This window comes from Varroa destructor, unplaced genomic scaffold, assembly GCF_002443255.2.
Source record: "Varroa destructor unplaced genomic scaffold, Vdes_3.0 BEIS01000003.1, whole genome shotgun sequence".
Taxonomy (NCBI): Eukaryota; Metazoa; Arthropoda; class Arachnida; order Mesostigmata; family Varroidae; genus Varroa; species Varroa destructor.
The window spans coordinates 27,852,933-27,873,532 of NW_019211456.1; the positions used below are offsets into that span (position 1 = coordinate 27,852,933).

At 41.8% G+C, this 20,600-nt stretch overlaps 2 protein-coding genes across 8 annotated transcripts; both read left to right on the plus strand.

The window, feature by feature from the left end:
* The first annotated feature begins 6 nt into the window (after positions 1-6).
* Positions 7-5,992, plus strand: LOC111246435 (uncharacterized). 3 transcript variants are annotated; one of them, XM_022796014.2, is made up of 5 exons: positions 7-145; positions 3,239-3,424; positions 3,775-3,914; positions 4,374-4,503; positions 4,793-5,992. In XM_022796014.2, exons 2-5 carry the CDS (start codon positions 3,266-3,268, stop codon positions 4,898-4,900), a joined length of 537 nt encoding a protein of 178 aa, XP_022651749.1. In that variant the 5' UTR covers positions 7-145; positions 3,239-3,265; the 3' UTR covers positions 4,901-5,992. The 3 variants fall into 3 exon arrangements, with proteins under 3 accessions (XP_022651749.1, XP_086841218.1, XP_022651747.1); XM_086985092.1 differs by lacking the exon at positions 7-145 and adding an exon at positions 1,881-2,021; XM_022796012.2 differs by lacking the exon at positions 7-145 and adding an exon at positions 2,114-2,318.
* A 1,657-nt stretch (positions 5,993-7,649) lies between these two features.
* LOC111246234 (uncharacterized) lies at positions 7,650-19,630 on the plus strand. Of its 5 annotated transcripts, XM_086985047.1 has the most exons (6): positions 8,426-9,465; positions 13,358-13,464; positions 13,917-14,372; positions 15,675-16,061; positions 17,180-17,620; positions 17,763-19,630. In XM_086985047.1, the coding sequence occupies exons 4-6, from the start codon at positions 15,675-15,677 to the stop codon at positions 19,005-19,007; spliced, it is 2,073 nt and encodes a 690-aa protein (XP_086841173.1). In that variant the 5' UTR covers positions 8,426-9,465; positions 13,358-13,464; positions 13,917-14,372; the 3' UTR covers positions 19,008-19,630. The 5 variants fall into 5 exon arrangements, with proteins under 5 accessions (XP_022651238.1, XP_086841173.1, XP_022651236.1 ...); XM_022795503.2 differs by lacking the exons at positions 8,426-9,465; positions 13,917-14,372 and adding an exon at positions 7,650-8,409; XM_022795501.2 differs by lacking the exon at positions 13,917-14,372.
* The last annotated feature ends 970 nt before the right edge of the window (positions 19,631-20,600 follow it).

Here is a 20,600-nt window from a genome sequence, read left to right on the forward strand (position 1 = left end):
ATAAGATATGTATTTACAACTGTTTCGCCAAATGCAGTAACGGTTATTGCTAGGCAAGTCTTGAGAAAGCGCGGACAATTCATGTTCGGCCTGACGTAAATGTTTAACAAGCACGGATTTTTTAAAGACTATCAGCTTCGTATGGGTAAGTCACCTGATACTGTTTGTAGATGTTGCAATGAGGGTGTTCATGATTCGATAGGACACACTTTATGGGACTGTGTAGCCCTGGAGAATCTCAGAGCGGAGCTGGAATAGAGAATGGGGACCTTCTCTATTATTGACCAATGAGTCCCACAATGCTAGATACAGGAAGAGATATGTCAGTTGGCAGACGACGTTTTTGAGAGAAAGGAAAACACAGATGCCTATTGCATTTATCGAACGTAGCGACAGAAATAAGTCTATTTTCTTTTCCGTCCACTTGGCTTCCTGCTTTTTTGCTTTTCATCTTTTTCGCCTCCTCCTCCTCCTCGTGCTCCCTCTCTCTCTCTCCCAAAACGGGAGTGGATGCTAATACATGGTCAGCTTTGGATTTTCCGGTCGTTTGCGTCTCCTGTCAGCAAACACTTCATAAATACGTATACTCCTTTGAAGGGGAGCGTTTTTTAATAGATAACTAACTCAGACCATCAAAGAAGCTATGCTTCAAACTGCGAACCTGGGATTCTACACTGCTTGGCTAGATAACGCAAGTTATGCGCAAAGCATTTCCGCCGCTAACGATTTTCGAAAAAAAAACGGGATTTTTAATGAGAGCGTACACCTGTAGGATCGGTATCGATTAAGAATAATATAAGACCCATTAACTCTATTAAATTAAATACGTGTTCGCCAGCAACGCATACAGAACTGTATAAGTGATAGAATAGAGAATTAAATTAAGTGAATAAAAACTGCTTCAATTTTAGGGCAAATTTGGTTAAAAAATAATACTATTACTACATAAGGAAATAAAAAATGACAATTCTGTTTAGAATTTAGAATGTTAGAACAACCAACTTTAGTAATAGAACCCCGACAGCTTATTGCCAGAATTTTCTTGATAATGTTACGGTTACAATATTAATAAGGTAAATTTATTACTACATGGGTGATAACATCATCTAACTTTCAATTAATCCACACAACAACGGCCAAAAGGAATTTGTAAAGAAGCCCAAACCGTTAACTTGATTTCACTGTGTACGAATGCGCTTGCAACAATCGCATTACGTGTACTAACAATAACTATCACACCTCTCGGTCCCAAAAGACGAGGTTTTACGTAGCCGCATGTGCGAATCGTTGTCGTTCCTCGACTAATCCGTGCATCCAGAAGCTCACTATCAAATAACAATGCCGCGTATGGCAACATCTTCAGTTTGTATCGTATCGGAACGTTGACACACAACTCCACCAATTGGGTGACGACTATAAACGGGTCCGTGCCATGTATTCCATAGGGCGCGGTCTTCGCCAGCGTGGTAGCACTTCGACAAACCAATTTCTTCTTCCAAGAGCAATGGGCTTCGAAGAAAACATAGACATATTCGGTAGAGCTAAAGAGTTGTCATTGCATTGTGATAATCGCATTGATTATGATGACGACGGAGACATCGTCAGCCACACGGCGCGGGCTATACGAAGATGACAACAATCACAATAGCAACTTCCCGAAGAATCCTATAAGTGTATCTATCGTTGTAGTAGAGCATTGTTTTGCTAACGTTAACGCAGCACCAATGAATTCTGTCACAATGCGTTTTTTTCTCTAGCTATGGGGCATTGACGCGCGTAGATCTCAGCGCATAGTCGCCTGCTCTTCTTATTGAGACCTCACGTGTCTCACTGATGTTCATCGACACCCCAGGGCTCACGTGGTACCGCCCTCATCAACGATGGCCATCGACAACGAAAAAAGCCAACAGCAGTAGCAGCAATAACAACAGCAACAACAACAAAACTAACAGCAAACGACGACCACAGCCAGGACCATGAAAACAATGCGACCTATGCGTACGAATGGTGAAGTGCGATAGGTGAGTCATAAAGGACGCCTCCTCGCCGTCATCTATTTGAGCAGTAGTACAAAAGGCCAGGTGTATTTACCATTGTTTGTCATAGTCATTGGCTGGTGGTGGTAAATCAAACGGTGTTTAGTTTTCGTTGCTTCGTTGTGTCTCTTCATCGTTTCTCGTCGTCGCAGTCGTGTTTCTAGTCCGGCTGTTTGATAGTGTCTATGTCCATAGTGGTGTACACGTGTGCTCGCTTATGTCCATTGTTTGTGTGTGAGTGTTTCTCATTGGCAATTTGCATACCTACAAAAAGATATGAAGGTAAGATATGAGTGTCGATCTCAACAAAATACACCGATTCGATTGCGCTATTTGTGACGCCCCTAGAGGCGTCAATGATGAAGCGATAGTTAATGAGTATCGTATTTGCCTGCTGAGGTTCGAACCCGGACATAGACAGGCTTCGTTTCGTGCTGACAGCCAGCCGTCTAATGGAATGTTTAACGGTGATACTGGACGTAAAACTCAGAGCATAGAGGCGTCGATGATGTACCCCAACATTGGCAGGAAGCTTTGTTATAGTTGGCGGGACTAAAATCTTCACAAGTAGCGATGCGAGGAGAAACTGTAGAAAATTTTTCTGAGCTTCAGTTATTTCAGTTTGTTTTTGACAACGTGTACAAGGAGTCGCTTTAGCGCCTGACACCTAATATTCGAGTAGTTCAGTTACCTGGACTCTAAATGGCTTATTCTCAAGGATCTTTCGTGACCTCGAATTACCATCAGAGAATAATATTCATTATCTCAAATCTTGCAGGTTTTAACCAAAGACTTCATCTTTGTGGTTGCACAGGTAGCTCTGTGAACTCACCGTCAGACTTAGCCCGTCTGCCATCGTAGTTTAGCATCTTCAATCAATGATTTGGTTATGCTATTAAGGCATTATTAATCCGAGCAGAAATTACCGAGTACAGAGTTCATGTGTGCAGCGAGGCGACATTGTAAAGAAACACGCAAACTCGCGTAGAGAATAGGACAATGGTCAAGATAGATCTGTTTCTGTGGCTCCGATGAAAAGCCCAAACATATAAACATTAGACGTTCGTGGAAAGTATTTGGATACTCTAAAGGAGAGTTGCAAAGTCAATCTGGAATCGAACAAAAAGGTGCAAATTAAAAGAAGAAAGCCTATCACGCAGTTAGAAGTCACCTCAATAAATCTGTGTACTTAACTCACTCAGGCTATCCTGCGATTTTCTGCTGCCTCGATGGCTACTACGTGCGTCTTAATCATGGGGTCCGTATCAGCGCAGGAAAATAATGTCGAAGATGTGTTTCCACTCGGAGTTAAGGCGGAAAGACAGGACGAGAACCGTCTGTCCAGGCAATTTTATAATCCTTCCAGCACCCGAGCAAACCCGTCTAACGTAAGTGGAACCTAAGTCAAGCAATGCCTAGGTCGAATTCGAAATCCAAATCAAACAATATCTAAATATTCCATGCAGAAAAATGTTTATCTGGTATACCGAGGGGAATGTTCCTGCGCAGAGAACAATGTGCGTGCTTATCAACCCCACGGATCACACAGCCTTATCATTAACAATGTAAATTAGAATGAGTTTCGTTGGTAAAACGAAAGAACAATTCGACGCGTGCCTTATTCATTTTTGGGCATGCCACAAATTAGTTATACTTAAGAAACGTATCGACCAAAGTAAAATGTTTGTAGGTAAAAACAAATTATTTAACGCTATTGATATATATATCATATCCGCAGGAACGACCCCAGCCTTATGATTTCGGCTACAATATCCAAGACGAATATGGCAACAATCAATTTAGGCAGGAGAGCGGAGATGCGAATGGGGCAGTCCAAGGAACCTACGGCTACACAGATGCCTTCGGCATCTTTCGCAGGTAAATACACTTTGCTTAAACGCATATGACTTTTCATGTGAACGTGAATGATTGCCTTTTTTCTAATATTTATTTCTGGGCAGATAAGTCACGTACACTACTATCAACAGCTTCCTTTTGTAAACTGCTAAACTTACTGATACTCATGATGAAGCTCATATGAAATATTTACAACAAGTTTGCACTTACATTATGCTGTTGTCTTAAATATTTTTGTCCCCGTTCCCACCATGTTGTTATTTAAACCAGGTGTGGTTGACAACGCACGTGACCAAAAGTTTGTGTACCGAATCAGGTTTATGTACTAGATATGCGTCACTTCTACCCGGATGCTTTTAGTTACGTATGGCATATAGCAAGTGGCGCAATTGATAGCTAAATGAAACTTCTCATAAGTATCAAAGTATCACGTGATAATCTGGGGTACATAACATTTCACATGTTTACATTTGTATGAAGGGTGAAGTACGTTGCAGACCACGACGGCTATCGCTTGGAAATGAAATCAAACGAACCTGGTACCAAACAGGAAAGCCCAGCTTCTGCAGTCTTTCAAATCGAAGATCCCCCACAGGGAGCCTACCGCCAGGTAATTCCCAGGTTTGATCAATTATCAATAATATGTTATATATATAACATGTTACTGATAATTCTCGTATCCAAGTTCGCATTGGCAACCGCCGTTTTTCATAAATAACTACTTCATGTTTTCTATGCGTACAGAAAGAACAACGATATAAACTGGGAGGCTCCAAAGAAATCATTTTAAATATATGCTCAAACTCTCAGCTTCAAATCAGTGCATATTTTAGTTCTTCACTCCATTTTTGTTTTTTTTTTTGTTTCGATTAAATAACAACGATGTCTGTTTCGCGCAGGTATCAACTGGTGGTCTATCAACTAGTGTATTACAGAGTGGTCGACGGCCCTCAGTTGGATCCTCACGAAGGTTTCCCGCAGGAAGCGCAGCGGCTTCCAGCTCCTAAGCACCATATTTACTTAGTATCAACCCTTGTTGTACTGAGCTATTATCCATAATGGACATAACCTGGGCACCTTTACCACACAAACGCTGCCTCAACGCTAAAAATTATTGTGAAGCACCGAAGGCGATCCAAAGCGAACAGCTAAAACATACCTGAAAACTATAGAAAGTAATCGAGGTGAATAATAATACTGTAGACATCATTTTGTTTTTAAGCAAATATTCGCCCACTAGCGCACAGTAAAAGCGTTTTCGATTGTCTTCGTGTCCTCCTCAAAGAGTACAGAGCAAATATTGATAGTAAACACTGCCAGAGCACAAGAATATGAATTGCTACTGATCTAATTACCGGTCTAAGCCAATTATGCACTTAGGGTACTCAAATATCCGTGCGTTACAACAAGAAGAAAAGTGAACTCGCTCGTACAAAATATAAAGAAGATCTGCCACATGAACTGCTTCGACTTAAATACACATTAAATTCGACTTCCTACATTGAGTAGGAGGTTGTCACCTTTTCCTTTGTTTCATCGCTGTATCTATTACATTTTTCAAGTACCCCAAGTAAACGCAATCCAGTGAATCAAAAATGACTGCAAGATTCCATGCCATACCTATTCTGGTTTTTTGGGTTGGCATCAAAAATGCACATCTGTGCTCATCAGTTGATGGAGCAAACGGGCAGCCCAGAGCCTGTAACGTTTTAATGAGTTGGAGAAGGACGTTCGATTCATGCTGGTGCAATGCTAATCGCAACAAACAAATTAGCCAAGTTAATTCTGATTTGGAACAACTAACACTACTTGCGTGTATACCGTATGTAAATGTTTTCGATAAGCACGTGCGCTGAGCAGCCTTCTTTCTGAATAATGTCCGTTACTTTTCATAATATGGATAATAAATTTTGAGGTAAAACAAATTATTCGTTTGAGTTGGATTTGTTTGCAATATTGATCCTGAAAAATTAATTAGTGATTTCATACAAAAAGCAAAAATAGTGCTTCTGAAAACGGTTCTGACAGTGTTTCGAAATTTAATATATATAATATAATAATTAACAATAAAAAATAAAGTTTAATTCTTATACATATTATATTCTTCGTTATATTTAATTGGAAAGCAACAAATTGTGGCAATTAATTTCATAAATCCTACAGGTTATAGAAGATACTTGTTTCATGATAACGTTTCCTGTGCCAACTTCTGTATCCGATTGACCAAAGGGGCATTTAACCTAAAAGGAAGTTTAGAAAATAGTTTATACGAATCTCCGAACAATTTATTTCAGGTGGAGACGGCAATTATCGATGTTGAAGGCAGACGCAAACGCAGGTCGGGTGGTATATTTTCCAATTTTGAAGCAAAAACAGAATAAGCCATAGAATACTTCTCCGGACCACCTATAGGAGCTGAAGCAATGCTATCAATCAAATATAATATACGCCTTCCACTGGTGGCAAATCAGATTCTATAAGGTCTTAGTGGAACGGCATCAAACACGCATATAAAAAATTCATTAGTAGAACAAAAGCTAACAGTGGTTACTTCTCTGGGTACGCGTGCGTTTCATTGGCTTCATGGTAATATATATATATATATATATATATATATATATATATATATATATATATATACATATATATATATATATAATACTTCTTAACATACTTTCGGTCCAAAGTGCGTCACAACTTCCAGCTCTGGGATGCTATAAGGTTTCACTACTACGAGTGTCCAGACTCGAATACGAGACTTGAACAAGGCTGGCTTATGGTGCTATTTTCTTACCCGTTACATTTGGACAATATAACTCCTCAACAGTCGTGACCCGAATCATAGCAATTAACAGAAATTCTATTTCTGAAGAGCCTATAAAACATATTACCATGGTGGTGATTATATAAGGTCAAGTCCTTAGATCTTCCGTGGATAACAAAATCGAATATATTCGCGTCCCGGCTTCACACGAACTACGTATCTATTTTTTTTTACACACGTGTGGTACTGTAAGACCAAATTTAGACTTTCACAGAGAGTGCAAAAGACTGAACTATTTATCAGACATAACCGTTTCTGATTTCGAGTCATGTTATAGACTAGAGGTACATTGCGTGTATAATAACAACAGCATCCTGAAATGTCTCGATCTCATTGGAAATATGTAGAAGGCGTGAAAAGACAAATTCGTGCAATTTTTGTATCATTCATAGTATATTTAGCAACTGAGATATAGAATCAGAAGACCATATGTTCGTACGCATACTAGTTCGTCTTAACATAACTTTCTCTTGTCAGTAATCGAGGATATTTATTAGTTTTAAGTATGAAATCAATTTTTTTAGCATATGAATCTCTCAGTGGAGAGTATTCCTGCTGAACCAAACTTACTTACCAACAAGTTCTTAATATCTGGTCCTTTTCGAGGTAATTCGAGGATATATACACGCCTAGGTAATGGTAACAAAAAATCAAGTTTGATTTTGCTCATTTCTTCATATAGATGCAATAACATAAGTACATAAGTATGTAAACGCTTTAGCTCTAAACTCTAAACTTATACTACAAACCACGTCATGTGTCTTTGACTTTAGTGCACAATGACACAAGAACCTTCCCTAAGTATTTACCGCTAATACTAGTGTACGATCTTTCGTAAGTAATATTATTATTACTTAAAAAATATTGTTTATATTACTCATTTACTATTTAAATCGTAACACAAATTACCTACTACACTAGAGGTTTTAATTCAACCCACGATATACCCCACTTGTTTTCTTTCCTAATCTCACTTGCTTCTGTTTTTCTATTGCTATCTATCTACCTTTTATCTTCTATTGCTATTTTCTATTTTGTGTGTTATCCCCACAACAATAACAATCCGGCATTACCTAATGTGGTCTGTTCTAATGCAGTATACCATTGTAGCAAACATTCCAACCGCCTAAATCGCTTGAAGGCCATCAAGCAAAAATCACTATGGTCATCGTTATCATCAGCAACAGCTCAGGCCTGTCACACTCATCAGTTTCTCCGATTGTTTTCAAGCAGTAGTCATCGTTTGTTTGCTTCTCCATTTACTCTTTCCTCTCCCTCAGACTTCTATGCCTTTGATCTATGATGTTGCCTCCATTGAACCATTACCATAAGCCCCATAATTGCCACTGGGATTTTTATTGTGTTGAGCGCTCAACATGCTGCGGCTGCCGCCGCCACTGTTTCCGCTATTTCCATTACTAATAATTGTATAAGTATTGTGAGTAGCTTGGCGTTTTCTCTCTCTCTCCCACTGATCATTTTCTCCTCCCCCTCTCCTTACTCTAAGCCTTCGCGTCTATATAGCGGACGTGTTTGATTCTGTTTTTTTTCAAGTTCCCTTTCTTCGCTGTTGCTGCTGCTACCGCTGGCGGCTCTGGCAGGGGTCGTCGTGTGTCTCTTGAATTGCTGGGTGGATGACTGTGAATCGGGTTGAGTACACCAGATTAGTGTGCGCCCATCTGTTGTACATAGGTAAACATTTTTTCAAGTTTTATGTACACTGGTGTTGGCGTAGTTAGCATTACTTCAAACGGCTTATAACCACCTCTAACATGAAATGAAATGTGTCTACGCCAAGTTTCGAACTTCTTTTAGGGGAATGAGAGCGAGTACATTATACAGACGGGACGTCACGGCTTAGCTATTCGTCTAGTACGGTGGGGCTTTCATCCACTAAATACTGGACCGCACGTTCTTAAGCCTTGGTTCGGAGCTTAGTTTAGTATTACTTTGAAGCAAGGTTTGCAGGGGCGTGTAGTGGTAGTAAATTAGTAACCCGGTTTCAAACCTGGACCACGTCACGTGTCCTCAAATTCAATAAGCAAACATGTTACCACTGCACTATCAAGAAGAGGATTTGGTCTTGTGTAACTCTTTCTGTTAGTAGGCAAAAGCCGCCGTCGCTACTCCGACTGCTGCTGCTGGCCCCTCCGCCGCCAACTTCGTGCGCACGACGACGAGCTCAGCTTTTCGGGTTGGCTGAAATCTATCCGACCTGCTTCGGGGCTGTTATTTCTGCGCTCTGGTTAAGCGTCGTGTGTCGCGTCACGCCGCGTATGATGCTGTTGCTGTCCGTCTTTGTGCGCCCACTGAGTGGCCCGTTACGCGCTGTGCTCGCTAACTACTCATCGGACCAAATCGTTGGGTGGTTATTTGGTCTGATCGTCTTGTCCGCGACAGTAGCAACGGTGGCAGAGGGAGCGGGTGCTGCCGCGCCAAACGCCAGCGCGGCGGACTTCCCGCCGTTACTTACAGGCAGAGACCATGTCATCATCGGCTGCACGCAAAACAAATACAGGGACGACGACCAAAACATAATGGCGACAGTGGTGTTCCGATGTTAAATGGCTCCAAATCGTTCGTGCTGGTGGACTAATTGCTGTGCACCGTGGTGGTTTGGTTATTGGTGAGATTGAATTGGTGGCTGTTAGAGTGCGTTTCACGACTTTCGTCCTGTGTATCGCCGTCCGGCATCATGTGCTGAGCGGCGCCGATATCGGATAACGCTAGAAGCGGCCATCGGCCAAGGTGAGCACTTCTTCCCTTCGGATAATAGGCGGTTAGCCAGGCTGATATGGCTGTGGCACACACTGCACCACTGCTGTCGTTCCTACTGGGTAGGCTATGCAGGGTTGGGTGTATCCCGAGGCGTAACACATACTTACACACAACGATTGCACACAGCCGTCAGCCAGGCCACCGACAAGTCTGCTGGCGGCAGCAATACGAAGACGAATCCGGCGGTGACGACGACGACTCAGACGAGCGATACCGCCACATACAAAGGGAGGCCTGGCGGCCACAGGCGGCCAGCCATCGAGAGACTAATGCGGCGGCAGCGGCGGCAATAGCAGTAGCAGTAGCAGCACTAGGCGTTACGACGATCGTAGAGTGATTCTCTCTGTCGTCAAACGCCGTCGACGGAGGGGCAGACTCTCTCGCTGTGGCGGAGATCGAGAGGCATAGCAGTACAGCAGCCCCCATCAATCTACTATCGATGATGGGTAAGAGAAGCTTGTGCTTGCTGCTTTGTTTCTCGAACGAAACCATTGTTGCTTAATTGGGATACTGCAGATGACCTGCCGCCAAACCGATTCTATTAATTGTAACATAGCGTGGCGTAACCTAACTAGCACAGTCCTGATGCGATAGGTGCTGAGTCCCGTAAGACCTGTCGGTTCTCGCAGGCTTTCGAATTTGTATCGTAAGCCACCGTTTGTTGAGTGTACTGTGATCTGGTGGTTGGCCTAGCCCGTCTAATCCTTCGAATCTTTATGTAAATCGCAGATAGGTGCGATTTAATGGATAATCTTCGCTTCCCCATATGTGTGTATATATATATAAAGATGAGCGCGTATACCTTCATGATGCAAACGGATAGTTCCTCATCGGCGAACAGCAGTGTAAAGTAAGGGGTGGGGGATAGCGCAAGTCAAATGGGCTACTGATGCTAAAGCGGTAAGAATACGGCTAAGTGTCATTATTGATGTCTGTAGATAGAAATGGGCTTATCCTTTCGTGTTTGTAATAGGCGACCATATGTATGTTCAAGGTAATTGCACATCCGTGGTTGTTCTCCACCATGTTCACACTTAGAAGCTCACAGTTTTGCAAGGCCTTTATCTATAAATAAAACTGGCCTAATACCATTATATGGCATTAACCGGTCCCTGTTGAAGCGCGTATGTCATCTTAGTGTGTTACAAGGAACAGCACAAGGCCGTAGATATTAGAAAAAAACGTGTCTAATTATATTATTCTTTGATGAAAAACCTGTAACATCATTTTAGAGAATTCGAATTATGTTGCATACAAATGTGTTGTATTATAGATTACACTAGTGACGAAGAATTACAGGTATTGTCGAATTTACAACGTTGTTAGGCTGTAGAAAAAGAATCGTTTCTTAAACGATAAAAATTGAATCGTTGATGTGAAAAGGTTTGTCTCTCAAAAAAGGCGTTTTTTGCATCCACTCGTAGAGGTGGTGAAAGTCACGCAATTCAGTACCTGCTGTTATAAGAAAAATAATAAGTAGTCCTGTGTCAATTGATGGCACATTATTAGATAGGACTTATAAGAATCAAAAGAGGAGATGTGGAGATATTGTGAAATCGGTAGGCTTTTAGTAATGTTTAGTTGACTCCAAAGGCAAGTTTTGTAATTACGTGGACTTCCTACTTGTTGTTAATTTATCTGCAGGTGCAGTAGTTAGTTAATTATTAAACATTGCATACTGGTGTTGGTAGTTGTGATGCCTTCTTTTTTGGTTCCCAATACTGGTGCCATTTTACATTGATATTATGTGCATACTGCACTCCAGTCTCCGTATTTAACTAGTATGCATTATAATCGGGGTTGTGGCGGATTCGTCCTTCGTGCAGCAATGGTCTTGACGGAATGCCTAACGTTTCCTTGATCGGCTCCGGTATCATGATCTTGATAATTTCCCAAGTGCTGGCCAACTGACAGATCTGTGGCCCGATCATAAAGTCGAACTCTATTGATTACACAGTGGGTTTCTTGTGTGAACTCGTTTGGGTGTTGTGCTCCCCTTCGGTAGACCAAACGATTTTTGCTCCAGCATCTTTTCACAAAACAAAAAAATTTAATTGATATGATAACATTTTCCTACTTTTATGGTGTCAATCCAAACCAACTGATATATTCTTATCGTTATCATATGCACCTTTCTTTGTAATTAATAGGCTGCTATAAAGTGTGTCACCTACTGCATCAGCAAACGGCAGGAACCGTATTAATAATTCAAGGCAACTAGAGGAGCTACTGTTTATGGACACTGCCCCGACTAGATTGTATTATACAGATAAACTGTGTGAGTTCCTGTATTTTTTCCTTTGGCCAAACGCACCGACAGTTGGCAAGAACGAGAAATATTCGGCAATAATACCAAGCTAAAAGTAGTCTGGGATACTGTATAATAATAATAATAGTACTGAAAGTTACTACGAATATATAGAGAACGTTCCCTTAAAAAGTTTTTATCTGTTGTTTTTGCTCTTTGACAGGCATTTCTGATATGTTTTTCATCGTCTCTATTTCATTGTTCATCCCATAAGCGATCACCTTAGTTGAGTGTGATTTACGTTGTACGAAAATAACTATTGTAGTTGATTAATTTTGTTCATTGAATTAATTTTTTCAATCCTGGTTTTAATGTAGGATTTCCTTCTCGACAATAAATATTTATCAAAAAAAGCAACAAGTAGAATTCCAATAGCTCGAGCAAAATCTGTTTCCTATTGAAAAGTCGGCTTGGCCTTATTCTCTTAGCTCTAAATGAGACCTGGAGACAGAATGCGAACCAAGCTGAATATAGCACACGGTGCATTTTCTTATTCCACTTTGCATTTTGGCCGAAGCTCCGATTATAATTTTTTTCGGCTCTTGTGGTAGTTTGATCGAGCAATATTTAGCCCAACTACAAGACAAATGGTACATCTAGTTCGATCAGTAAAAAAAAATTATGTTTGATTCTTGGAGAACGCGAAGACACCATGAAATCTCCGAATACTCGAAAATACAGTACAGTATAGATATCTATGCTCTAAATTTCGGTTGTTACTTAAATCTTATTTTGATTCTTGTCGAAAGAAGCAGTCATTGTTCTACCTGTAAGCTAATTATTGCATAACTGTTTCTTTCTATTTGTCGACTATTTACAAATCCAGCAATATCCGTTAATTACCATAGTGAGAGCTAAAGTTTCCTTCACGCTCATAATTGCGCAGCAGAATACTCCAAGGTATGTCCATCTGGGTCCCCAACGTATCCGTAATTATTTAGTTGTGTCGCAATCTCTCTGTGTTTCCTTGAATTGAGGGTTTTTATAGTTGAATAATACCTAAATAGTAACATGCGAATATTAGGTATCCCAAACCTTCTCTATGTAACTACACATGTTGTGCAGTTGTTTCGTTTATATCTATACTAGATGCTCCTAATGGTAAACAAAAGATTACTACATATTAGCTTCAAATCAGAATCTATCTAGTCGTTGACGAGTATCCGATGTCATCATACATCATAGTAAGACACTTCTATTTAACCTACATCACTAAATTTTATTATTTCGAACACATTTTTGTACATCATGGCTGACTTATCAGTCCAATGAAACAAGTTGAATTAGATAATCTTCGAGTCTATAACTATTATTTTGAAGAGTGCCTGTACTGCATGTGATATCAAACTTTGAACGAGAACAGAGCAATTTTACGATGAGTGTCATAGAAAATGGGAACTTTGTATGAAGTATTCTTAAAAAAAATACATACAAATATATAACTTTCGATATCCTTAGTTTGTTTAGTTTTGTAACCGATATCGTTGGCGTTCTCTTTTTTAAAAAGCTTCGACTTATATATTCTTTATTTGATATTGTTTTATTGTTTATTAGGCTACAAAGCACAGGTAGCAGGACCGGTTGCCCGATGGTGCCAGTGCGTTGATGAGCCCGTATCCTAACCAAAAATGGTTCACCGAGGCAGTTCGTCACACATGCAGGTAATAAAATTTTATAGAACATATATTGGCTTTTAAATATGACGATGCTTTTCTTGTTGAGCTAAGTAATTTGTTAATAATAAGATTAAGGTGAAAAGAGCAATGCTGACGCTTAAGTAGACTAATTAATGCCTGTCCGGTAGGCACGCTCTATTAAGTTGCTATCTTTACACATTTCGAAGACCAACTAGGCATAGTACCTATCTATTGCTTTAGCTCTTTAACATTGTTTTGCACACATGCTTGGCCAGCAAACAGCGTCCGGATCAAGCAAGTTACTGAAGTATTACAGACTCATTACTAAGAACAATAGCGTTGGTTCACAGTTTGTTGACGGATTGAGCGCTTTCCCCAATCGGTACTAATCATTTGTGTGTGTTTGAACCTTAATCACTGGCTAATGATCATGATTGAGATTAACAACGGCGAACTAATTATACGACAATATGTAGGCTCAACGATGCGGTATGCTCGCGACGAATGGCGTTATTAGCGAAATGCGTTAAGGGACGACACAAAGCGAGCTAGGTTGATCCAGAAGAGCTTGCTACAGACGTTGGACTCAAGAACATAAAAACCGCAACCGACCTACATTACGGCAGGCTGGCGTTGATGTAGCCTTAGAAGATGCCACCCTGTGAAGATGTATCCTTGCCATCTTGCCAACACCCGAGTGATTGGTCCTGTGCAGCCGTTGTCTTCGATGAAATCTCCACTACTTCTGCTTCTCCATGAAGAGAACGCTTCGACGCAATTGGCATCGGCTGTCTGCTAACTTGACCCTCCGTCGCCGGAAACATCTGCGGTTCGAAACGCATTGACCATCTTTGTCGAAGGACACACGACTTGAAGGACATACCAATGCTTATTGGCACCTCGATAATTCTTGCTACCTGAAAGAGATCCAGGTAAAGTTTGCTCTGCCCGATGTTGTTGTACCATTCTCCAATTTTGAGATACATTTCTCTTCTATCTGTTGTAGCTCGGTTATCGTAGCTGCACACATGGTATGATCTCGCATCAAATCATCATCGGTAGTAGATCCTATCTTGCTTATTTTTCCTGTCCATACTGTTGACAGTGTTGTCGGATCAAGTGTTGGCACAACCTGATCGTCGTGAATGCATTGGCTTGTGAACTATTTCGTAGTCGTGAGGCCACTGTATCGTTAAACGTTGTCTTTATATATGTCAACCCAATTCAACTTCTAGATACGACTCCCACCATTCCCTTAGCAGAGCAGCAACAACAAAGGCAAGGTGGGAATAAACTGAATCCCCGGGGAAAAAGCTCAAAAAATACTTTTGTAGTGATTAACACGGTTTAGGTTGTTCGTCTCGATTGCTCATACGAACAAACATAATACGTCCATTGTTGAGCAAAGTCATTTTGTCATTGGTCATCATAGTTGCATTCATTTAGTGGAATTGATTAAACAACGTATTGCCTTTGTCTGCTGGGCCTTCTATTCCGGAAGAGCCAAAAACTTCGTAGTAATAATAATAACGACTCGAGCAAACCCTGTGTGATAGTATAGCAACATCAGTAATGGAATATTTTAACATATCTAAGCTTCATGTAAATGAAACTCTCTCTAATCGTGGTTCTGTATGTTGTACTTCCTATTCGGTTCCTTTCATAAAGTAAACAAACTGCGTCACAAGATAGTATTTGATCGTTTTTCTTCACCCACTTAATTTTGTAAAGACTATAAAAGGCGAGAAAACTAGTAACACTGCCTTGCACAAACATTTGAAAATTAAATGCACGCTGTCTTATAGTCTGCACCGTATTGCAGTTGCAACTAACCAATAGCATTGTAACAACTGTACTTGTCTCCACATAGTCAACCATAACTTTTCACGCAAGGTGCATCCAAAGCTATCAGCCATAACTACCAATACCATCACGAGCAACTGCATCTGATCATGCTTGCCTAGCAATGCTAATAAGTATAAAGCACATGTAACTTGGACTTACTAAATTATTATGTTGAATATCTATGATCTGTCACTGAATGTTGCGTTTTCTGAAGACGATGAAAGTGACTTGTACTTGTAACCTCTCAACTTACCTTGTATGCCACATTTTGGGGTAATTTTTCAATTCAGTTCAATATGTTTTTTAAATTCCTTTTTGACTAGACGATTTTTACCGTTATTGTTGAATTTCGCTTTCATTCGCTGATTTCGGGTTAATATCATTTTCAGATGGCTTTCGAGGCGAAGCCGCCATCGATCGTAACGATCAATCCTGGAGGTTTGGGAAGCACGGGCGTTGGCGTCGGTATGGGGGGCACCATCCAACTGGGAACGTGGACGAACGGCGAGACGGTGTTTCACATGGTGCCCGTGCTTATCAACAACCTCAATTCACAGGCAACTGGCCACGGCGGTCATGGACCCCATGGGCCGGCACCGTCTGCCCATCAAGCACATGTTGGAGGCCATCCGCACATCAACAACAGCCTCAACAACATCTCGAATATATCGTCAATGAGTAACATCTCATCTATGAACAGTCTCAGCAATCTACAAGGCATCAACGGACTTGGCAGTGTGACATCATCGGCAAACTCAATAGTCCCAGCAAACGATGTAAGCTAAAAATTATTTTTTTTACACCTATTATAAGGCAGACTGTAATATACAGTACTCGGGAAATATAAACATTCGGCATAAAGCATAGTCGTACCCAGAAACGTGGTACTCACCTAGGCATAGGCCATCGTGAATCTCATATAAGCCTAGTAATTAAGAGAAAGTGTTGAATAGAGAGGGCAGATGGGGTAATCAAATTCAGACTAAATTTCGCACGTAAAGGAAACAGTTATTTATAAAACAAAACAGCGCGTCGTTTCCAGAATTCCTAGATCAGCTATTATACAATGCTGTTACTCTACCGACAGATAAACGTCTTTCTTTGCTTGAAATCGATCATCTACGTTATTGCCAGATTTCATATGGCTTCAAACAGATTCAAGAAAAATTTATACGAAGCAGACAGTAAGATTCTTAATAGAGTTGAGATTAAAGAGCTCGAAAATTTGCCTGGATCTCTCTGCAAGAGATTAATCGCAATGTTTTTATAGGCAGAATGTCAGAATCGTTCAGATAAGCTGCATCCGTTAGTTTTTTTTACACTTTTTGCGGTTTTCTGCGCCTTTTGTGCTTATTGGCCGTTATAAGGCTCTGCATTTAAGAACTTTGACCTGCTATTAGCCCAAAACTAAATCAGTTGGAATTTTCTACACGCAACGAATTTGGGTGACGACCTTATTCCTACTAACATCGTTTGACGCACGCACGGTTATGTTTAAGTTATTTGTGAACTAAAGCAGGAATATTCTGGAAATACCTAATGAGCGATTAGTTCCTGAATCTTAGATGTAATTGCGGTGAACAACGTTTATACTGAATAAACAGGACCCTCAGGATTGTCACTTCTGACACATGCAAAAGAATTTATTGAAGTACCTGAAGATACGGTAATAAAATTAAGTTCAAATTTAAATATTTAATTCTGTATATAATATCATCATTTGTATGATAATTAGAATTATTCGTTGCAGGCAACGAAACTGTTTCTATGATATGGATGAAACAATTTTATCACACTTGTCCTTACCTCCGATGCATACGAAGCAATAAAGATGAGAATCACTCCTGAAACTTTTCAGGTCGTATGCTAATTTCGACTTGCATTTTTCTTGCAGGTTACCGTCGGATCTAACGCAGGCCAAGTTGTTGTTAGCAGCAGTAGCAGCCATAGTGGAGGTGGCATCCACCATCACACAGCAAGTGGTCATCACGGAAATCATGCTGGCCACCATCCACATCCACTGGTTACTGCGGCGTCGTACGGCGGGTCTCATGTGACTACGCATGGACATACAACGACTTCGCACGCAGCAGCTGCCGCGCACGCAGCTCATGCTGCCCAGGCAACCTTGGCCGCGCTCGGCACAGTGGCCAGTGCAGGGGCCACCGCAGGGGCAGTGGTTGTGGTCAAAGAAAAAAAACATAAATGTGAGTTCTGCGGGAAGCGGTTCACTCATCGACACCACCTGAAGACTCATGAGAAGACGCATACCAATGAGTTAGAGCATGGATGCTCATTTTGCGATCGACGCTTTAATCGCAAGGATGTGTTACAGGTTAGTTTAGGAACTTCATCTGTGTGAATTTTGATGTATAAGCTATATAGGGATATGTTGTAAATTTCATACATACACTAATAATAACCAATCATATTTTTTGGCTAATTGGTTTATTAATTGGTTGGCTCATTGCATCTAGGTGCACGAACGGTCACACACTGGTGAAAAGCCCTATAAGTGTCGCTTCTGCGACGAAGTGTTCTCGGACTGTCGGATGCGCACCCGACATGAGAGTCGGGCTCATCCCAACAAGCAATATGTATGCGAACAGTGTGGCGAGGTATTCGGGGTTGATCGGCGGCAGTTTTCATCACATATGAAAAAGACGCATCGTTCGGCTGTATACAAATGTGAATTCTGCTCGCTGACGTTTGTCAGTCTACGGTTGATGCACGAGCATATCCGTGCGCACCACCACCCGCATCCGCCCGCCCTTCCGTTGCCTGCTCCACCGCAGCCAACACGAAAGCAACAGCAGCAGCAACAGCAGCAGCAGCGCGTGCAGATCGTTCTTGAGCCCGAGGTCGAAGCGCCGGACGTACAAGCCGTTGTCAGCATCGAAAACGGGGGTAACAGCGTGCATGTACGGAACGTGGCCTCAAGTCACGGAACCACGACTGGCGGAGGCTCTTCAAAGGGTCGCCGAGGGAATCAGCAACATTCTGCGGGCGGCTCAACTGCTGGAAGCGGCGGGGGCTCCGGAGGTGGCGCGACGGCATCATTCAAGTGCACGTACTGCACGCGGACATTTAACCGCAAGGACTGTTGGAAAAAGCACGAGCGCTCGCATACCGGCGAGAAGCCATATAAGTGCCGATTCTGCGTCGAGCCGTTCGCATGCACGACAGCCCGTGCTCGACACGAACTTAAGTACCACCAGGGCGAGAAGTACCAGTGCGAAGAATGTCGACAAGAATTTCCCACCAAGCAGCTATACAACTCACATATGAAGGGTTCACATCCGGACGAGCCTGGCTCACTTCGATGCGGCCTCTGCGCGAAAACGTTCAAGGAGGCCAGCGAGCTGGAACGCCACATCACAGCAATACACTCGACACACGACGAACGCCTGATGAGGGCGTGCAGCTCACTGTTACCGTCGCATATTTCTGCGGCAATCATCAAAGATGAGGGATCCATGCTGAGTACCGGAAAAGACCATCCAAATCAGGGCCAACAACAACAACAACAGCAACAACAGACACCGCAACAACAGGCCGCACAGCAACAAGTAGCTCAACAGGCCGCACAGCAACAAGCAGCCCAACAACAAGCTGCTCAACAACAGGCCGCACAAGCTGCACAACAGCAGGCCCAGGCGCACTTTTTGGCTCCCGAAATACTCGAGGAGGACAACCCAGCTAATGAGCTATTCGAAACGTAACTGTTTTCCAATCAGCCTGCAGCTGCTGATTCGGGACATCAACTATTACTAGAGCTATAAAAAAGAAGCACGGGGTGTAAAAACAGAGAGCAGAAGAAATTAACAGGGAGAAGATTAAGAAAATCATAATAATGACCAAGTAAACGTGACCATGATAGGATGATGATACCCCCGATGAAAATAGGAATTATAATAGTGACAACGTTCATTCAGAGACAGTACTATCACCGTCGACAGCCAGTCACTCCTGAATGAATGACCTTACCAAGATGATAGACGATGATGACACATCGTAAATAACGTTTATGGGATGCTAAACGATATACCGTCGATGAATAATGTTTATTAAAGTTGGATTAACGACAACGTCGACAACAAGCTGGTTGGACCGAAATGAATATGTACGAAACGATGACCTGGTCGTAGTATAAACCAGTAGTGTATATTATCGTTCCAGTATATTCTTTTGATTCGTATCATTCAGAGCTCCTCTGCTCATTCGCTCGCTCTCATAACCAGAAACGCGGTGTTCCCATACAACGTTCTCGCCCGTGTTTGCTGCGGACTCGCTACTCTGATGATCATTCCTCCACAACATCCATCGATTCACACTCATTGATTCATTTATCTCAGCGGTCCTGACGTCAGATAAGTGGCAGCCAACCTCCTTCCGGGTAAAGTGCGCCAATAATCGCTTCTATCTTTTAAGCGATGGTAAATATGTTCAAACCGTGAACAGGAGGTGGATTAATGCCTGACTATATATATACATATACCGTGTATGTTGATGATGGTGATGCCGCTGATAATGGAATTTAATATTTTGTCTGGATCTTAAAAACAGTGACAAGATTCTATATTAATGGCAGAAGAAGCCGCAAAAGGTCAGGGAGAGACAGATCGCGCAACAGAGAAAGACAGTGCGCATGAATGACCAACACTAACGATGAGATACATGTAAGAATAACAATAATTATATAATAGTATATATCTATATCTGTGTGTGCGTGTGTGTACGACCATGTAAGATAACAACAGTTGATAAAACGGGCTCATTAATGGCAATGCGCCTTGTACATCAAGCGCAGCTCGGGGATCGCAGGTGAAAATGGCAGAAAGAATCTATTAAATGAAAGACAATACGGCACCAGCATTGATGCATGCGTGTGGCAGTTGTGATGGTTGCCGTTGTCAAAAGCCGCATACTGCGATGCCATGACACACCCTGCCATGTGTTTGGGGGAATTGCGACGCGTGGGTGCTCGGTCCTTGATACCATAATAGTAGTAACAGTAATAGTTTATTCCCTCGCCCCCTAAGTCTGTCCTAAAGTAGTCTAGTCAGCGTAACAAAGCGGTAAGAGGCCACAAAGACATCATGAGGGGTATTTGACGGAATCGATATAGTACGGTTAACAAGAGTGCCTCCGCCTGCGCCTGCTGCACAGTCCGGCAACACACACAGAACGCTATTTCAGTGGCTACGCTACACGCACGTCGGTTCCCCTAGCGCTTATTTTCATATGGGTGTGGTCAGTGAAAATGTGCGGCTTCGAGTAGTCCCCATGCATATGGCACTATATATCCATTACAA